The following is an 18,890-nucleotide window of genomic DNA, read 5'->3' as shown; positions in this document are numbered from 1 at the left end:
AACAAAACATGCAAATTTGTTTAGAAATTACAGAAACAAGAAACGAGTCACTGGCAACCAGCTATTCCCTGCTAAGGATTCCAGCCACTTCATTTGATTCTCCTCCCCCCCCCCTGCCTGCCCCCCTCCCGTTTGTCAGCATTCGATGGTCACTGAGTATCCTCTGTCCTTCCTGGGTTGTTTGGAGTTGTCTCCCAGCTCTTGAGGCTCCCCTTCCTTGCTATTTCCCTCTTCCGTCAGTTCAAGTGCTGCTGCTGCTGCTGCTCTTTTCCAGGCAACCTTGTCTACTTGGGCTCCTTGAATGACAAGGTGTTGGAGGAGGAGACAGCCCATTTTGTGAGCGTCCTGATTCAGATGCTCTCCTACTGCCAGAAGTACGTTTCTCAGAAGAAGTCCAACCTCACACACTGGCACCCTGTGCTTGGCTGGTTCTCCCAGACAGTGGATTACGGGTAAGCGTCACTCTTGGTGGGCAGGGGCGGGGGGGGAAAGAGGGTCCGTAGATCAATGGGAGGAGACCCAACCTATGCACCAGCTCCCCTACATCATCAGTTCAAAGGATCACACCACAGCTGATAGGAAAGATCTCTCTCTGCCTGAAATCCCCACCCCAGCCCTGGGAGCTGCTGATAATTCCAGACAGTTCTGCTTGCTGGTCACCTAGACCATGAAGCCCTCCCTGCCATGTGTCCTGTGGCTCATTTCCTTGGTCTGCCCTCCCCTGTCCTAGCTTGAACGAGTCGATGCCTCTCCTCACAAAGCAGCTGCAGCACCTCTGGGGCGCCCACCTGATCCGCATCCTCTTCAGTGACGTCCTGAGCAAGAAGCTTCTGGAGAACCAGGATGCAGCTCGCCTGCCAGTGCCGACCACATCTCCGCAAAACAGCCTGCCCATGAAGAGTGAGTGGCTGCAGAGCCCAGCGGCCCTCTCAGGCTTCAATCCTTGACCCTTATTCTGGAGAAAGTTGGGCTGGGGTTTTTATTTTTTGCTCCATTTAATTTTAGTTTTGCATCTAGAATAGTTTAGAAAAGCCCCTGACCCTGGGAGGCCTAGCAGACTTCTGCTGGTTCTCCTTGGGCGCCACGGCTCCTGCTGAGGGCCTTTTCCTCTGCTACACCCAACCAGCAGGGTTTCCCCTGTGTATTTTTGCACAGGCCTCTCTGGGTCAGGGAACAACTTCCTGGAGGATCCCTCTTGGTGAGAGCTGCGCCTCACTGTTCTCATGGAACGCTAGAATTGTGGAGTTGGAAGGGGCCCAAGGGGTCTTCTAGTCCAACTAGTCCTGCATTGCAGGAGTTCCTGACAGATGGCCGTCCTGTTTAAAGGTCTCTAATGAAGGAGAGCAAGCCACCTTCTGAGGGAGTCTGTTCCAATGTCAAACAGCTCTTACCCACAGAAAGTTATTTCTAATGTTTGGTTGGAATTTCCTTTCTTGCAATTTGAATCCGTTGGTTCAGATCCCCCCCTCTGGAGCAGCAGAAAGCAAACTTGCTCCATCTTCCATGGGATAGTCCTTCTGGTATTGGAATATGGGCATTGTATCCCCTCTCAGTTTTGGGACAAGGCTGAGCCCACAACACAACAGTGCAGAAGCTTAGGACAAAAATAGTTCCCTTCCTGCTATCAGTTGCATATGGGAGCATATCTTTTTTCTTTTCTTTTTACCTCTCTCCCTTCAAACAGTTCCTAGAGGGGATTCAGAGTAAAATAGAAAAACAATAAAATCAACTCAGAATAAAAATCAAGCATAAAACAATAGAAAAAAGAGCAATTTTAAAAGCATATGATTAAAAAAAAACAATTTAAGCACAGAACTGGTTTTAAAAGCCTGGTGCAAAAAAAATTAAGTCAGTGAGGAAAGGGCCAGGCAAGCCTCTCTAGGCACAGAATTCCATAGATTTGAGCTCTGGAAAATTTGGAGCTACAGGTGGAAAGATGCTTGTGAAGGAGGTATTTACTTCACAACATTTATACGCTGTTTAATAGTAATAAAACCTCCAGGTGGTTTGCTATATATTCATAAAAGTTTATATACTGCTTAACAGTAAAGAAAAACCTCAAAGTCGTTTTTTAAAAAAAATTTAAAAAAAGAATTTGTCAGAAAAGACAGTTGAAAACAGCTATTAAAAATATTCAAATAATAATTTAAATCAGCCATAAGCTGAAAACATATTAAAACAGTGTTCCGCATACCTAGGTAAGCTTGTCTAAACAGTAATGCTTTTAGCAGGTACCAAAAAGAGTACCCTGAAGGCAGCTGCCTGGTGGCAGGGAGTTTCAGAGTGTGGGTGCACACAGTAAAAGTTCGATTTCTTGCAAAGGAAGAATGAGCATTATGTCATTATGTGGCACCTCCAACAGTGGGCATATGTGGGATGAGACAAGCTACATTCATAGAGAGAGAGGTTTTGAGGGAGAGGTTAAAGATGAGAACATTGTCAATGCTTGTCTGCCCCAAGCTGCTGTGCTCCAACTCACATCAGCCACCACAACCTGAGGGCCAGGGATCAAGGGCAGTTATTGTCTGACAACATCGGGCAAGTGGCTGGTCCTAGATTGAGGTAGATCTCAGGACGACTTTCAGGAGTTTAGGAAGGGCTTCCAATTCCTCATCATTTAATAGCAGCAGCAGGAGGAGCAAAAGGACCTTTGCCCCGGTGATGCTCTTAAGCGTGGATCAAAGTCACAGATGTAGATTTGTGCTTGTATTTACAGGGCAACCCATGGCTCTGCTAGTGGAGCCGCCGTTTTGCATTTGGCTTCACTCCCACTCCATCCACTTTAATATAATTTTTTTTTTTAATCCCTGGATCCCACAAGCCTTTAAAGTTTGCCCCCCACCCATTCTAGTACGTATGATGCGTTTGACCATTTTGGGGTCTTTCCAGCATGAGAATTGTTTGCTAGTGGTTATCCACAGTGTTAGAATCTGAGATATGAAAGCTAGGAGCTAAATGGCACCTTAAACCCAGGTTATGGGTGCAACAACGGAATGTGTAGGCACACTTTTTTATAAGAATAAAAAGCTGAAAATGAATGAACTGCAGCTAAAATATTATGTTCATTTTTCACATTACCTAGTCCTTCCACTGCCTACCCACTCCCTAATATTCTTAAGAGCGTCTCTTTTCCAGTCTTCAGAGAGTAGCTAGAAGTGGGGAGGCAGAAAAAGTCCCCCTTTCCTTCCACTCTGCAGTTTTAATCTGAAATTTTAGGTGCAGTACTGCTCCCAGAGCTCAGAAGCTGCTTGTGCTAATGAAATTCCCTGTTGCAAAATGCGCCTAGAACAATGGGAGTTTCGAACACTGGTTATCCAAATCTGAACAATGGGAGGAAGGGGCTGTTAGGAGGGAGGGAGTCATTTGAGTGGGAAGGTCCCCTTCAACACGGTTCCTTGGGGTGCCTCCGTCTGACTGTCACCCTCTCCATTTCCCATTAGACCTTTTCAAGCGTGCCTTTCAGAAATCCGCATCTGTCCGCAACATCCTTAAGCCTGTCGGGGGCAAGAGGGTGGATTCGGCAGAGGTGCAGAAGGTCTGCAGCATCTGTGTCCTGTATCAGATGGCCCTCACCACCCTGACGCAGATCCGGCTGCAGATTCTCACAGGTTGGTTGAGGGGGCAATGGAGGGGATGAGGAAGCAGGGAGAGTTTGGGGGTACCTGACGGAAGTGGGGACCTGGTCATCAGGTAAAGCTAATTTGAAACAGTCCTCCCTGCTAAGGCTGGCTTTACTAGGACCAATGTTCCCCAACCTGGAGCCCTCCAGATGTTTGGGGGCACAACTCCATCAGCCCCAGCCAGCGCAGCCTGTTGAGTGCCCCTTCTCACCTGTTCACGCTGCTTTTTTATAGTTAAATTGAACCAAGCGTCCAGTCCTAATCATGCTGAACATTAATGTTGAACATTAATCTCATCACAGTCAATACAGCTCACTTCAGAGCAAACATAGAATCGTGGAATTGTAGAGTTGGAAGGGACCCTGAGGGTCATCTGGTCCAACCCCCTGCAATGCAGGGGTCCCAGTTAAAGAATCCTTGATGGGCAGCCATCTGACACTACCTCCTAAGAGGGTCCATTCCAATGTCTTAATGGCTTTTAGCTTCAGAAAGTTCTTCCTAATCTTTAGTTGGAACCTCCTTGTTCTTTGAATCCACTGGCTCGAGTCCTACCCTCTGGAGATCAACTTGGCCTGTTTAGGATGGGAATGTTCTGAAATATACAGTCCTCTCTCTTTTGGATACCTGATGTGGGACAAATTCCCACCCCCACCTGCTTTTTCTCCTGGTGCAAGTTCTAGAAGAGCAGATAATGGCACCTTGAACTTTGCTAGGCAGCGGCTGAAACTGCCATGGTGAGCAGGGTCAGAAGGCCAGAGGAAAGGCACAGGTCCCCTTTCTGCCTTACCTGCTGTGCCTGCCTGCTTCCCGCCCTCTCCCCACATCCTCCTCCTCATGGTTGATTTTCTACTAGGCTTCCCCAGAGCCTTGAGGACTAGAAGCTTGTGTTTCATTGCCGCTCTGTGTGTGTCTTTAATGAGAGATATTGTTTATAATAATAAACAATTAATGGAGAGCTGTTTGGCCTCCTGGGGCCGGTTCCTTTGTGGATTTCCCCTCTCCTAGGCTTGACCTACCTGGACGACCTGCTGCCCAAGCTGTGGGCCTTTATCTGTGAGCTGGGCCCCCAGGGCGGCTTGAAACTCTTCCTGGAGTGCTTGAGCAACGACACCGAGGAGTCCAAGCGGCTGCTGGCCATGCTGATGCTTTTCTGCGACTGCTCCCGGCATCTCATCACGTAGGCTATTTTATTTTATATATATATATATATATATACACACACACACACACACACACACACACACACACAGTGGTGCCCCGCAAGACGAATGCCTTGCTAAACGAAAAACCCGCAAGACGAAAGGGTTTTCCGATTTTTTAGCGGCTTTGCAAGACGAATTTCCCTATGGGCTTGCTTCGCAAGACGAAAGCCCATAGGGAAATCTCCAGGGACAGCGGGGAACCCTCCTCCCACCGCAAGCCCCGAGAACAGAGGAGAAGCTGCGCGCCTTCCCCTCTGTTCCCGGACCTGTCCTGAAGGCTTGCGGCGGGAGGAGGGCTTTCCTCCCCACCGCCAACATTCAGAATGCTGAATGAACCCTCCTCCCACCGCAAGCCCCGGGAAGAGAGGAGAAGCTGCGCGCCTTCCCCTCTGTTCCTGGACCTGTCCTGAAGGCTTGCGGTGGGAGGAGGGCTTAGGGTGGGAGGAGGGTGCAGAAGGGGCCTAAGAAGGTTCCACGTGAGGATTTTCTTGGGCTCTGCCTGCCTGCTTGCCTGTGCCTTTGAGAAAGCCTCCCCCCCCCAGCAGTTCTTGCAAGCTGGAGAAGTATGGGGGCCACCTCAGCTGAGCAGTGGGAGGCTTCCCACCCCCCAGCTGAGCAGTTTAAGGAAGCTCCAATGCTCCTCTGGCTCACACAAGCTAGAGAGGTATGGGAGCATGGACTGGGCGAAGTATCTTGGCTGCTTCTTCCTCCCCTTCTCCACAGTGAGACAAAGGAAAACTGTTCCTTTTCTCCCCCTATCCCACTTCTAGAATTCTTGACGACATTGAAGTCTACGAAGAGCAGATCTCTTTCAAACTGGAAGAGCTGATCACAATCTCATCTTTCCTGAATTCTTTTGTGTTTAAGATGATTTGGGATGGAATTGTGGGTAAGTGATTTTGGTTAACTACCTGTTCCTTGAGATTTTCTAGGCTTTCATCCATCTATTAAGACAGACCCAAAGATTATTAAGACCCAAAGAATACTCATTAATGGTTCCTCGTCATCCTGGGAAAAAGCGAAAAGTGGGGTTCTGCAGGGTTCTGTCCTGGGTCTGTTGTTGTTCAATGTCTTTATAAATGACTTGGATGAAGGAATTGAGGGGTTGCTCATGCAATTTGCAAATTACACCAAACTGGGAGGGGGAGCTAATGCTGCAGAAGACAGAATTCAGAATGACCTTAACAGATTGGAGAACTGGGCGCAAGCTAATAATAATAATGATAATGATAATGATAATGATGATAATAATAATAATAATAATAATTTATTATTTATACCCTGCCCATCTGGGCGGCTTCCAACTGAATATTAAAAACAGTACAGCATTAGACATTAAAAACTTCCCTAAACAGGGCCGCCTTCAGTTGTCTTTTAAGAGTAAAATAGTTGTTTATTGCCTTGACATCTGCTGGGAGGGGGTTCCACAGGGCAGGCGCCACTACCGAGAAGGCCCTCTGCCTGGTTCCCTGTAACCTTACTTCTCGCAATGAGGGAACTGCCAGAAGGCCCTCGGCGCTGGATCTCAGTATGGACAAAGGGGGGTGGAGACGCTCCTTCAGGTTTACGAAATGAATTCTATAAGACCATCAGAAATCAAACTATTTGGAGTCAATTCCTTTGGCTCCACATAGAATTGCTTTCACAGAACAAAAACTTGGTGTTATGCCCTCTGCCTTTCTGCTCTAAGAAATTGCTTTTGGAACAGCATTTCTCTGTGTTTTGTAAAATCAGGCATAGGCAAACTCTGGCCCTCCAGATTTTTTGAGACTACAATTCCCATCATCCCTGACCACTGGTCCTGTTAGCTAGGGATGATGGGAATTGTAGTTCCAAAACATCTGGAGGGCCGGAGTTTGCCTATGCCTGGTAAAATGGTTATAGAGGACGTTACAGTGTCTGTATAAAGATCATCATGAAAATCATCTGTCTGAGTTTAGCTGCAGGGGAAATTTTCTTTATATCAAGTGAGTTTGTGTGGTTTTCACTGTTGGACAAAGAAAATAATGTAACCTTGCGTATTTCTTTTTTTGTGCTTGCTGCCGAGAAATTAAGAGCCAAATTTGTGGCCCTGCTCTGAATGTTGTATTCTCTTTGTTGTGGCATGTAGCTTTACAAATACAATGATTACTGCAAAAATGTTTTAGTGCCAGTCAGAGGCAGGGGCCAGTTTTCATTTGCTCGTGGGGGGCCGGGGGGCGGACTTGTGGCTCCCTAGATGTTCTGGTCTCGCCTTCCTCCCTGCTCATTGGACATGCTGGCTGCCTTGTAACATCTGGAGGGCCACAGCTGTCCCGCTTTCTATTGTTGAGTTTTCCACTGTGGGTTACAATGTTTTCGGCTTTATTGCAGTGTATGTTTTCTCTCCCCCTCCTTGTTACAGAGAGTGCCAAAGGAGAGACCCTGGAGCTCTTCCATTCGGTGCACGGCTGGTTGATGGTCTTGTACGAACGAGACTGCCGCCGGCGTTTTGCTCCAGATGACCACTGGCTGCGCAAGTAAGCACCTGCTTCCAAACGGAGTAATCCAGATTCCTACCCACCCTGTCATAATCTGAGTCTAGGGTGTTTGGTGCCTTTCTCTGGTCTGTTTGCCCTTACAACATTTTTTCAAGTTTACTGTTATGCCTCCCCCTTTTAAAAACACTTTCGGGACTGCAAGTGACTTGACCAAGGCAGGCAAGCGAGTCCTTGGCAGAGGTAGGAGCAGAACCAGCTCAGCCTAGCTCTGCGCTGGCACTGGGCCTTGGTCTGCTGCAGGATGGATTCTGCCAAGAGCTGTCCTGTTAGAAGTTGCCCACTCACAACTGGCTGGTCCTGTTTCTTTCAGGACTTTCAAACCTCCTGCCACATTTATGTTTGTTTTATTTTTTTTAGGGACCTTAAACCGAGTTTGCTCTTCCAGGAGCTTGATAAAGACCGGAAACGGGCCCAGCTGGTCCTGCAGTATATTCCCCACATCATCCCCCACAAAAATGTGAGTGGAGCCTGAGCCCGGAGCCTGAAAGGAGGAGCTTGCTGAATTGTGGGAATGATGCTCCAAGGCAGTATTGTGTGGCCCCGTTTTAGAATCAAAATATGAATGAAGCACAGGTCTTCTCACCCAGATGCTCTTCTCTTGCGAATTCATAGAAGCACAGGGTTGTAAGGGGTGGAAGGTACCCTAAGGGTCATCTAGTCCCCACCCCCTGTAATGCAGGAAGCGCAACTGAAGAATCCCTGACAGGTGGCCACCCAACCTCCGTTTAAAGGCCTCCAGTGCAGGAGAGTCCACCACCTTCCAAAGGAGTCCGTTCCCCTGTCCAGCAGATCTGACCACCAGGAAGTTATTGCTATAGTCTAGTCAGAACCTTTCTTTTCCTTTGAATTCATGCACGCCCATCTGATTTGATGGTTCTGTTCATTGCACAGAACTGCAGCCCACCTTCTCCATAACCTGGCCTGGTTTTGTCTGCCCTCTGGCCTCTCTCTCTGGGGTCTTGGGCAGAGGGAGGGTCTTTCCCTTCACCCTGCAGAGCAGGTCCTGTGGACCACTGAGCTACAGACCATCCCCAAGTACACTAGTGGCCAAAAGTGTGGAAACATTTTGGGGAAAGTGTATTTCCGAGGTTTGATGGATTATAACACTCCCCCTTTTTTAGTAATACCATAAAATTATATACCAATGGAAAGATAATTTAATAAATGAAGAATGTAATGCAATAACTTTTATAAAGGATTATTTATTACAACATAAATAAGGAGGAGATTTGTCAGTGTGTTATGTGATTGCTATCAAGTTGGTTGGGGGTTTTTTTGTTTTTTTTTGTTCTTTCATTTAGTGAGCTTGTAAAAAGTAATAAAATTAAAGAAATGGTGCAAAGAGTTGACTGGTCACCCAGAAAGTGAAGTAAAATAGTACTATTAAGTGAACAAGGCTACAGTTATGAAGAAATTAGAAGAAAAATTGATGGAAACTTAACAAAAGGTGGCATTTCTAAATTTTTGAAGAGGCAGGTAAAGGCAGGAAAAGTGATGATAGAAGAATTGAGAGACTGTGTCTGCATGACAGAATAAAATCATCTGGGTGTATAAAAGATGACATGGTGCATTGTATTGTGAAGTTGAGTGCAAGGACTGTTTGGTGCAGACTGCAGGAATATGGTCTAAATGTTAGAATTCCAAAGAAAAAGCCATTGTTATCTCTCAAACAAAGGATAAAAAGGTTAAACATGTCTAAAACCCATGATAACAGGACAGCGGAACAATGGGACAGTGTTATTTGGAGTGATGAGACCCAAATCCCCTTGCTTGGTAGTGATGGCATGAAATAGGTGAGGAGGAGTATCGGAGAAGATTTACATCCTACTTGTGAAACACCCAGTTAGTGTTATGATTTGGAGTTGTATGACAGCAAAAGGCGTGGGCAGAATTTGTGTCATTAATGGGAATGTACCATACTTTTCTGTGTATAAGACTAGGTTTTTTTACTCTAAAATAATGTTAAAAACCGGGGGTCGTCTTATACACAGATGGGTGATTGGTTGCAGCCGTGAGCAGGAGTGGCCATTTTGTTGGTGATTGGTGGGTGCCTCAAGTGCTGTTTCAGATTGGCTGCTGCTGCGTTTGTCATTTGGGTTAGTGATCCCCTCTCCCGAAAAGAACTCAACAACCTTGTGCAATCCCCCCTAAAAAAGCTCAACAACTCTGGGCAATCCTCCTCAAAACAGTGCTCAACAACTCTGGGTCATCTCTCCCCATTTTCTTAAATTTGAGTCCTCAAAAATAGGGGGCACCTTATACACGGGGGCGTGTTACATTATACATGGGGGTGTGTACATAGCCCAGACCTTAACCCAATCGAAAATTTATGGAGCTGACTAAAGAAACATATTAGTCAGAAGCAACCCAGCAATAAAACCCAATTAATAGTGACAATAATTCAATCTTGGTTGCATGTTATTACAGCTACAAAACTAAAAAACATGGTTCAGTCCATGGGAAGGCTAAAGGTTACCCTACTAAGTATTAACTGACGTGAGAATTTTTGTATATCTCATTTTTTAACGTTTCTTCTTTAGACTGCTGTTGTAATAAATAAGACTTCATAAAAGTTATTGCATTACATTCTTCATTTAATTATCTTTACACTGATATATAATTTTATGATACTACTCCAAAAAAAAGTGGTGTTATGAGCCATCATTGCCAGAACAAGATGACACCTGATTGGCTCTCTAAACACTCCTTTTTTCTGGTTATTTGGCTGTCACTTTTGATGGAATACAGGTAATTGAACAAACATGGTAGCAGTGCATTCTTCATTAAATTATATTTCCATTGATACATAATTTTATGGTATTACTAAAAGAATGGGGGTGTTATGAGCCATCAAACCTCGGAAATACACTTTCTCCAAAAGGTTTCCACAATTTTGGCCACTAGTGTAGTGCGTTCCCCTTGGGCCTGCCCAGTGTGGCCTAGTGATTAGAGTGGCAGGCCAGGACCTGCGTGACCAGGTAGTGCCAGATTAAACCCTGTGGAGGCCCCTATGCAGTCGAAATCTCGGGGACTCCTTGTAAATCTTTCAAGATCAAATCAATATTATTTTGAACCATTGTCACGGGGCCCCTGAAAGGCATGGGGCCCATAGACCAGTGCCCACTCTGCCAATTTGGTCATCCAGTGCTGAGACCAGGGTTCAAGTCCCCACTTGGCCATGAAGCTCCCAGGGTGACCTTGGGGGCCAGTCCCTGCCTCTCAGCCTGACCTACCTCATAGGGTTGTTGTGAGGAGGGGCAGAATAGTGTATGTATGACACCTTGTGCTCCCTGTAGGAACAGTGGGATATAAATGTAATAAAGTGGTTGAGATGAAATGTGTTCAAATCCGCCTTGCTCTATCTGTTGCCCTCAGGATGTTGCTGAACTCCAGCTCCTCTTATTCTTGACTACAAGCCAGTGGGACTGAAGCAGTAAAACAGCATTTAGAGGGCACTAGGTTGGGGAAGGCTTGTTGAAACACTATCTGTAATGAAGTAAAAAAAAAAACTGCAGCAGCTGCTATTTTGTTATCAAAACATATATATCCTGCGTCTCTTTAGCATCTTTGAGGTGGGTTGCAGTCCAGAAATAACAATAAAGCAGGGCCCTGTGACCCTACAGGGAAAAGCAGTAGCTGAATGTTGACCCCAGGAAGAGGCTCCTGAGCAGCTGCCCTGGAGGCTCAGGCTGGCGTTCTGGTGACCCTCCAGGGAAGGAGAATCCTCCCTCTGTGCCCTGCAGCTGTTTCCCTTCCAGATGTTGTGGGACTCCCACCTGCCAGCAGTGGGCCTGGCCAGTGGCCAAGGATGACGCCTCTTGAGGGGGGAGCTGCAGGTTCCCCAGGTGTAGTCAGGTGGGGGAAGGCTGACCTTGCACTTAGGCAACATGGCTTTTGAACAAGCGCGTTCTTTTGGAACATTTTCAGAGGGCTCTTCTCTTCCGGAACATGGTGACAAAAGAGAAGGAGAAGCTGGGGCTGGTGGAGACCAGCTCTGCGTCGCCTCATGTCACGCACATCACCATCCGCCGGTCACGCATGCTGGAGGTGAGTGGCGTAGCTTCTTCTAGAAGGTGGTGCAAAGGAAACCACCTCTTTCTCTGCTAGGCTTTCTGTGAGGCCTCTTGATTTGCCGCTTCCTGAAAACAAGGTTCAGGATTCTTGGCCTTGACTGGCCTCAGCTCCCCAGGGTTTGAGACAAGTGGCTCCCAGCCCTGTTTGGACTGAGGCAGCTAATGAAGCCTTCTCAGGCCCACATTTCACTTTGAGCCAGCCTAGTTGCAAACTATCGCAGGTTTCAAAGGGAGTTCTGCCACAGTCTGTACCAATGAACTGTTCTCCCACCCACACCTGTTAGGAGCCAGAGTCTGGAGCAGGCCTAGTGGTCACAGCAACTCTTCCCAGTAGGTCTTTCCCCAGTGAGGCAGTTGCAAGGCCCTGCCTTCCCAGCGCCCTCTAAGACTCCTCCCCTGGGTCCTTCTCCAGCAACCTGAGGCTTCTTTGCCTTGTCTTTCTTTGCTCTGCCCCATTCATTCCTTTCCGTGTTCTGGGAGACTTGAGGGAGGGGAGCTGCTCACAGCAGGGTGGGGGGAACTCCTTGGCTTCTTCTGCAGTTGCCCCCCCCTCCTCCTCTCCAGCCTCCACTTCAGCCTCTTCCTGCTCACCAAACCTGTTACCGTCTCTGCTTCCAAGACTTCCTCCCCATGGTTTTCTCCCTCTGACCCCCATTGTTGTGCAACCCCCACTCCCCGGGCTCTAAGCCGCCTTCCTTTGAGGGTTCCCCAGCTGGTGCCCCCCCCACTCCTCTGCATCCAACCAGTTCATAACACCACCTTTCTGGCCTTGTGGCACTTGCCACCTCTCCCCAGGATGGGTACGAACAGTTGCGCCAGCTGTCTCAGAACGCCATGAAGGGAGTCATCCGGGTGAAGTTCGTGAATGACCTGGGAGTGGATGAGGCCGGCATTGACCAGGACGGCGTCTTCAAGGAGTTCCTCGAGGAAATAATCAAGAAGGTCTTTGACCCTGCGCTCAACCTCTTTAAGGTGCCAGAACCCTGTCCCAAGCCCTGTCTTGTCATGGCTGGCCATGCAGGCAGCCATGGGCTTATGTTGCTCTCTCTTGTCTCTGCTGCTACGTGCCGGGTAGACCACCAGCGGCGATGAGAGGCTGTATCCCTCCCCAACGTCCTACATCCATGAGAACTATCTCCAGCTCTTTGAGTTTGTTGGGAAGATGCTTGGAAAAGCCGTCTATGAGGTAGGAGGGGCGTGGCGGCTTAGGGGCCTTTTTCAACAGCTGCCCTTGGCACAACCAGTGCCAGCCCTCTGTGGGTGGTTTGGCTCTTGTACGGGACCCCAAGCATCTTTCCTAAAGAGAAACGTTTTTGCCCATTGGGTCGGGGGCGGGGAGGCAGGGAGGCTAGCAGGAGCTGGAGCTGGGATAATGGAGCCAACTAATTTTTGTTTTATCCTCCTCCTCCCTCCTGAGTTTGACAGGAATAAAGCTGAGACTCAGGAAGATGCAGGAAGACCGTGTTGCCACACACTAGACTGGAGGCAAATAACAAGGGGGGGGCGCTGCCTGAGGGCAGGCTGAGTCTGGTGGGGCAGTGCCCCCTTCTCCCAATGGACCATCCAGGATTTTTGTTATGGGATATAGATTGCCTCTTCCAGTGTTCAGGCTCTGATTACTTGGTGGCTGGTGATAGTGAAATGCAGCTCTCTCTGAGCCGTTTTCCTTCTCCCCCTTTGCAGGGGATTGTGGTGGATGTTCCTTTTGCATCTTTCTTCCTGAGTCAGCTGCTGGGACATCATCACAGCATCTTCTACAGCTCTGTGGATGAACTTCCCTCACTGGATTCAGAGTTCTATAAAAACCTGACCTCCATCAAGGTTTGTTTGCCATCCTTTTGGCTTTCTCTCAGTGCCTTGTTCAGCGGGCACCGTCTCCTGATGGGTGCCCGGCCACTTGTCTGTCCTTATCTTCCTTTAATTATAGCCAGCACAGGGGGATTTGGGCTTGCAACTGATTGCTCTAAATGCAGTTCTGATAACTGAGTGAGACATCTGCCATTGTGTTTCTCCCAGTTATTGACTAGGCCCAGTCTCCTTGCGCTTGGCCCAGGGAGCAGAAACTAACTGCTAAGCCAACAGTGTGCCAGGCTGTCTCCTTCTGCAGTCAGACATCGTAAGCACACATTAAGCAACATGTATTAACATTAAATTGAATGAAAAATTCAGCATCTAGAGAAGATTGGGTTTCGCTTTTTTAATGAAATTGTGAATGCCAAAGAAGTTTCTAGACTCTGAATGTCTAGTGGGAGTTGACAGTGAGTAGCTAATGCCTATTGCAATGTTGGAAGTAAGAGGAATTGGTGAGTCAGAGCTGCCAGTGGTGGCTGGGATTCTGGATAGCCAGACTCATCACATACAGTGTTACACATGAATGTATTTGGCTGAGCTTAATTTGGACATGTGCAGCAGAATTCTGAGAGAGTGCTAGGAAGTGAAGCCCAGCCAGTTAGGGTGGAAACTGAGCAGCCTCAGCACTTAAACTCTCCCCTTCTTTCTTTCTCCTCCCTTCTCAGCGTTACGATGGAGATATCAGTGACTTGGGCCTGACGCTTTCCTATGACGAAGACGTGATGGGCCAGGTGGGGCTCCCTCCCAGCCTCCCCGTCTTTTTTTGTCACATTTTCTGCTTTTCCGGGTTCTGTAGGGAGTGACACCCCCTTGGGACTCTGAGTCCAGCTCTCTTGGCCAAATGCTCCATGAACTGCCCTGTGCCAGGCAGGGCTGACACTTCCCATTCAGACTTTTTTGCTTGCTTAGCTCTTCATTCTTTATTGATTTGAATCCTTCCCCCACCCCCCTCAGCACCCACAGTTCTGCCACACACTCAACATGAACATGTACAAACCTTCCCACAGGAGCTGGCCCACCTCCGGCCTCCCCAAAAAGAACAACTCAGCCACCCGCCTGTGATGGGGGGGGGGGGCTGGGCCTCTGTGTCATAGGGCCACTCTCTCTAGAAGGTGTGACACCCCCAGCCGTCCCCCCTCTCTCCTGACCTGAACTTCCCATGGTATATTACAAGCAATAAGTCATGTCTCTCTCTCCCTCCAACCCCACCGTTTTTCTAGCTTGTTTGCCATGAACTTATTCCAGGAGGGAAAACCATCCCTGTAACCAACGAAAACAAGTAAGTGAGCACTTACCAGCCCCGATCCCCCTGGGGCTGCATTCTGTCCCCTTCCCAAAGGGTGGCTGACTTCACCATGGTGAGGCGGAAAGGGTACCCCCAGGGCCCAAGTGACTCCCACACCAGGCAAGACGTAGGAACAGGTGCTTGCCTCACCCTAGGTATCCAGATTGCCAGAAGAACTTTTGGAAATGGAATATTTCCAGGATGTGGTGGGAGTTTTACCTGCTAGCACTTTGACCTACTAACATTTGTAACTCAGGAGGTGGAAACCTTGACTTTTTGTTAGATATAAAAAAAATCAAAGCAGTGTTCCAACCTTTCTTTTTAAATATCAGGTTGTGGGAGTTCCATTGCCCCATCACACGCTTGAATCAGCCCTGGTGGGTGGGATTTCCTGCAGCAGCTGCCTTGTGTTTGCACCTAATGGCCCTGTTGTATGGGACTGGAAGGATCCTGCGCTCCTTATGCTGCAGTTGGACTTCTGCCATTTTTCACAGGAAGCCGTCCTTGGGAAGCATAAGCTGCGGCAGCATCCAGAGCGCTGCATTTGCTTTGCCCCAAGTGCTTCTGTGTGGCCCATGGGATCTTCCTTTTGACCTTGTGGCTCAGCTGATTTCAAACTCCTTTGGAAACTGTTTCAAAAGTGGCGTACTGTGAGAGGAGAAGTTGGAGGCAGAAGTTGGGGAAAATTGTTGGGGAGACAGAAGTTGGAGGCAGAAGTTGGGGAAACTTGTTGGGGAAAGTTGCTCACTGGGAGCTCCCCATGGTCTGTCTTGCCACATGGGCTGCTCTGTGGAACGAGAACAGGATGGGGAATCCTCTTGAGCCTTTCTGAACTAACCCTAACTGCTCTGCCCTGCGATGAGGGGGCTATTCCTCCTCCACCCCTAGGATGGGAATGGTGTGCTAGCCATGTCCACCCTCTCTCTGAAATGCACACCAGGGACTACCACCCTGACCACATTGCTCACCAACACCCCCCCAAACCCCCACTCCATTTACCAGTCCCCCACCCCATTCCTTTTCACCTCATCCAAACCCCGTCTTGCAGCTTCTCTGTGTCCCTTTGTCCCAGTGTTATTTAAACCTAAACCTGCCATTCTGAAATCTGCTTTCTCTACTGCTACCTTCCTGTGCCCTGACTTCATGCCAATACAGGATTGGGATGAGGCACTGCAGGTCCTCTTATGGGGGCTGCCTGATGACAGCCTTACATTTTATGTATATAGGGATGGAAGGATGGATGGATGGATGGATGGATGGATGGATGGATGGATGGAAGGATGGATAGATATGGGTGCCTTTCTGTCCCCCACGTCAGGATCAGCTACATCCACCTCATGGCCCACTTCCGGATGCACACGCAGATCAAAAGCCAGACGGCTGCCTTCATCAGCGGCTTCCGCTCAATCATCAAGCCCGAGTGGATCCGTGTCTTCTCTGCCCCTGAGTTGCAAAGGCTGATATCGGGTGACAACGCTGAGATAGACCTCGAAGACTTGAAGTAAGGGAGATGGGGGGGGGTGTCTCTTTCCACATTCTGCTCCATTGGATGTCCACAAGTTATTAAGAAAGAGGGAGGCACACTTTTCTTTCTCTCCTCTGTCCATGCCATGTGTAAGTTCATAAAGCCCCAAAACTTTGAGGAGGGATTTGAAAGGCTGGAGAGGAGAGGGAGTGTGTGTGTCTCCATCCACCCATCCATGCAGGGTGGGGGAGCCCCACACATCAGGGGCAGCAAAGGGCAAGTCCTTTCAGGTTTATCTGCAGCGGAGTGTCCAGTTTTGATCATGGGTGTGGGGCACATTTGGAAGAGGTAATCATGGGAATATCAAAGCTCATTAGGGTGCTGAAGGTTAACAGTGACCTCCTTCTCTACTGGCTTGAGTCACCATACAGTGAAGTTTCAGTGTTTCCAGTTGAAAGTAGCCATTGGTCGGTGGGTGTCCCATGGGAAGTGAGCAAGGGGGGGGGACCCCCCTCTGCAATTCACCTTCTTTATTTGCATAATGGTCCCACCAGCAGCTTACATGTGGCAACAGGAAGTTGGGGGCAGAGCTGTAGTCCTTCCTTTGATCTAGTGACTTCAGTGACCTATGAACTCCACTTGATTTTTTCTCTTCTTCCTTAGGAAGCACACTGTGTACTATGGGGGCTTCCATGGCAGTCACCGAGTCATCATTTGGCTTTGGGATATCCTAGCCAATGATTTTAACCCCGATGAAAGAGCCATGTTTCTTAAGGTAAGCTGTGTGTGTGTGTGCGCGCGCGCGCATGCATGCGTGTGCACGCACACACACATGCACATGCGTGTAAAACAAGAGTGACCAGCCAGGCCTGGTGCCCTCCAGATGTTGGGCTTCTAGCTCCCACTGGCCTCAGCCAGCATGACCAATAGTCATGGATAATGGGAGCTGGGAGTCCACCAGGCTGGTCGTTCATGGACCTTAGTCACTTGAGTACATGTGGATAGCTCAGTCAGTAGAGCATGAGACTCTTAATCTCAGGGTTGTGGGTTTGAGCCCCATGTTGGATGAAACATTCCTGCAATCCAGGGGGTTTGGACTAGATGATCCTTGTGGTCTCTTCCAACTCTGATTCTCGCAAGTGTAGTTTCTTGCTGGTCTTCCGAGTGCAAGATATGCACTGTATATATGGTTACCTGTGGTCTTTCCCCTAAAGAGAAAGCAAGATTTTGGTCTTCATGATCCACCATAAAGGGCTGCTTTAACATTGGAGCTGCCTTATACGGAGGTCTGCTCTTCTTACAGTGGTGCCTCGCAAGACGAAATTAATTCGTTCCGCAAGTTTTTTCTTCTTGCGAGTTTTTCGTCTTGCAAAGCACGGTTTCCCATAGGAATGCATTGAAAATCAATTAATGCGTTCCTATGGAGACCGCTTGCCAGGCTGGCGGTGCGGAGAAGGGCTTTTCTCCCCACCGCAAGCCTTCAGGACAGATACGGGAACAGAGGGGAAGGCGCAGCGCTTCTCCTCTGTTCCCGGGGCTTGCGGTGGGAGGAGGGTTTTTCCTCCCTACGCCAACATTCAGAACAGCATTCTGAAAGTTGGCGGTGGGAAGGAAAACCCTCCTCCCACCGCAAGTCTTCAGGACAGCCATCCGAAGGCTGGCGGCAGGAGGAGGTCTCTCCGCCCCACCGCCAGCCTTCGGAGCAGCCATCCCAAAGCTGGCGGCGGGAGGAGGGCTCTCCGCCCCACCGCCAGCCTTCGGAGGAGGTCCAAGGACAGTGGGGAGGACGCGCTGCGCTTCCCCGCTGTCCCGGAGATTTCCCTATGGGCTTTCGTCTTGCGAAGCAAGCCCATAGGGAAATTCGTTTTGCGAAGCGCCTCCAAAATGGAAAACCCTTTCGTCTAGCGGGTTTTCCGTCTTGCGAGGCGTTCGTCTTGCGGGGCACCACTGTACGTAGACTCTTTCCTACCCCTATCAGGGAATGCTGAGGATTGAACCCAGGAACGTAGGCACACAAAGTCCTTGCTCTGGTACCAAACTGGGGTCCCAGCTTTTTTAAATGCAGGCACATAAAGGCTGCTTCAGACAGAGAAAGGACTTTGATCAATCTAGACCAGGAACCCCACTTGGACACGAATCTCACTAGGTGACCTTGGCCCACTCTCACTCTCAGCCGTACCTACCTCGCAGGGTTGTTGTGGGGCTCCAATGACGAGAGGGAGAACCATGGACATGCTGCCTTGAGCTCCTGGGGGGGGGGGAAGGTTGGATTTAAATACAATAAAGTAATAATAATAAATGTGGGGCAGCCCCTCAATGCCACCCATGACAATGGTGCTGCACCCCAGTTGAAGAGCCAGCCTGATCCAGTACATGTCTCCCTCTTCCCCTTGCTCTTTTTCCTCTCCTGTGCCAGTTTGTTACCAGCTGTTCTCGGCCGCCACTGCTGGGCTTTGCCTACCTCAAGCCTCCCTTCTCCATCCGCTGCGTGGAAGTATCCGATGACCAGGTATATGCATGAGCCAAGCTGGTGAGCCTTGACCTCCCGTGTTCCCTGCAGGTGCCATGGTCTCCTTCCTGGCATGGAAGTGTCTGCTGGCTCCACCCTCCCTTAAAGGAGTCACAGTTCACAGAATTAGACAAATTCTTGGAGAAGAGAGCTATCAGGGCCTACTAGGCACACCAGATACTTCCGAGTACCATGAGGTGGTGGAGGGAAGTGCTCTTGTGCTCAGGTCCTGCTTGAGGGTTTCACATGGAGACGTCTGGTTGGCCACTGTGAGAACAGGAGGCTGGACTGCAGGAGCCACTGGCCTGGTTCAGCTGAAAGGAACACAGCCACCCCCACGGAGAATCCCAGGCTTGTCTTTAGAGG

General features: G+C 49.0%; 1 protein-coding gene across 3 annotated transcripts in view; it reads left to right on the top strand.

Annotated features, from left to right (window-relative positions):
* The window catches only part of UBE3B (ubiquitin protein ligase E3B), a 30,143-nt gene that overhangs the window by 7,999 nt on the left and 3,254 nt on the right, over window positions 1-18,890 (top strand). For all 3 annotated transcript variants that reach the window (XM_081836502.1, XM_081836501.1, XM_081836503.1), the window contains 16 exons: window positions 275-452; window positions 731-900; window positions 3,441-3,608; window positions 4,626-4,797; window positions 5,593-5,711; window positions 7,206-7,320; window positions 7,699-7,798; window positions 11,269-11,388; window positions 12,210-12,386; window positions 12,490-12,600; window positions 13,098-13,235; window positions 13,931-13,996; window positions 14,486-14,544; window positions 15,869-16,051; window positions 16,679-16,790; window positions 18,432-18,524. In XM_081836502.1, the coding sequence (XP_081692628.1) occupies window positions 275-452; window positions 731-900; window positions 3,441-3,608; window positions 4,626-4,797; window positions 5,593-5,711; window positions 7,206-7,320; window positions 7,699-7,798; window positions 11,269-11,388; window positions 12,210-12,386; window positions 12,490-12,600; window positions 13,098-13,235; window positions 13,931-13,996; window positions 14,486-14,544; window positions 15,869-16,051; window positions 16,679-16,790; window positions 18,432-18,524 (2,081 nt within the window). The remainder of the gene's footprint in view (window positions 1-274; window positions 453-730; window positions 901-3,440; window positions 3,609-4,625; window positions 4,798-5,592; window positions 5,712-7,205; window positions 7,321-7,698; window positions 7,799-11,268; window positions 11,389-12,209; window positions 12,387-12,489; window positions 12,601-13,097; window positions 13,236-13,930; window positions 13,997-14,485; window positions 14,545-15,868; window positions 16,052-16,678; window positions 16,791-18,431; window positions 18,525-18,890) is intronic.

The sequence above is a fragment of the Podarcis erhardii genome (genome assembly GCF_964252035.2).
Source record: "Podarcis erhardii genome assembly, chromosome: 13".
Lineage (NCBI taxonomy): Eukaryota > Metazoa > Chordata > Lepidosauria > Squamata > Lacertidae > Podarcis > Podarcis erhardii.
This window is presented reverse-complemented; position numbering and strand designations above follow the sequence as displayed.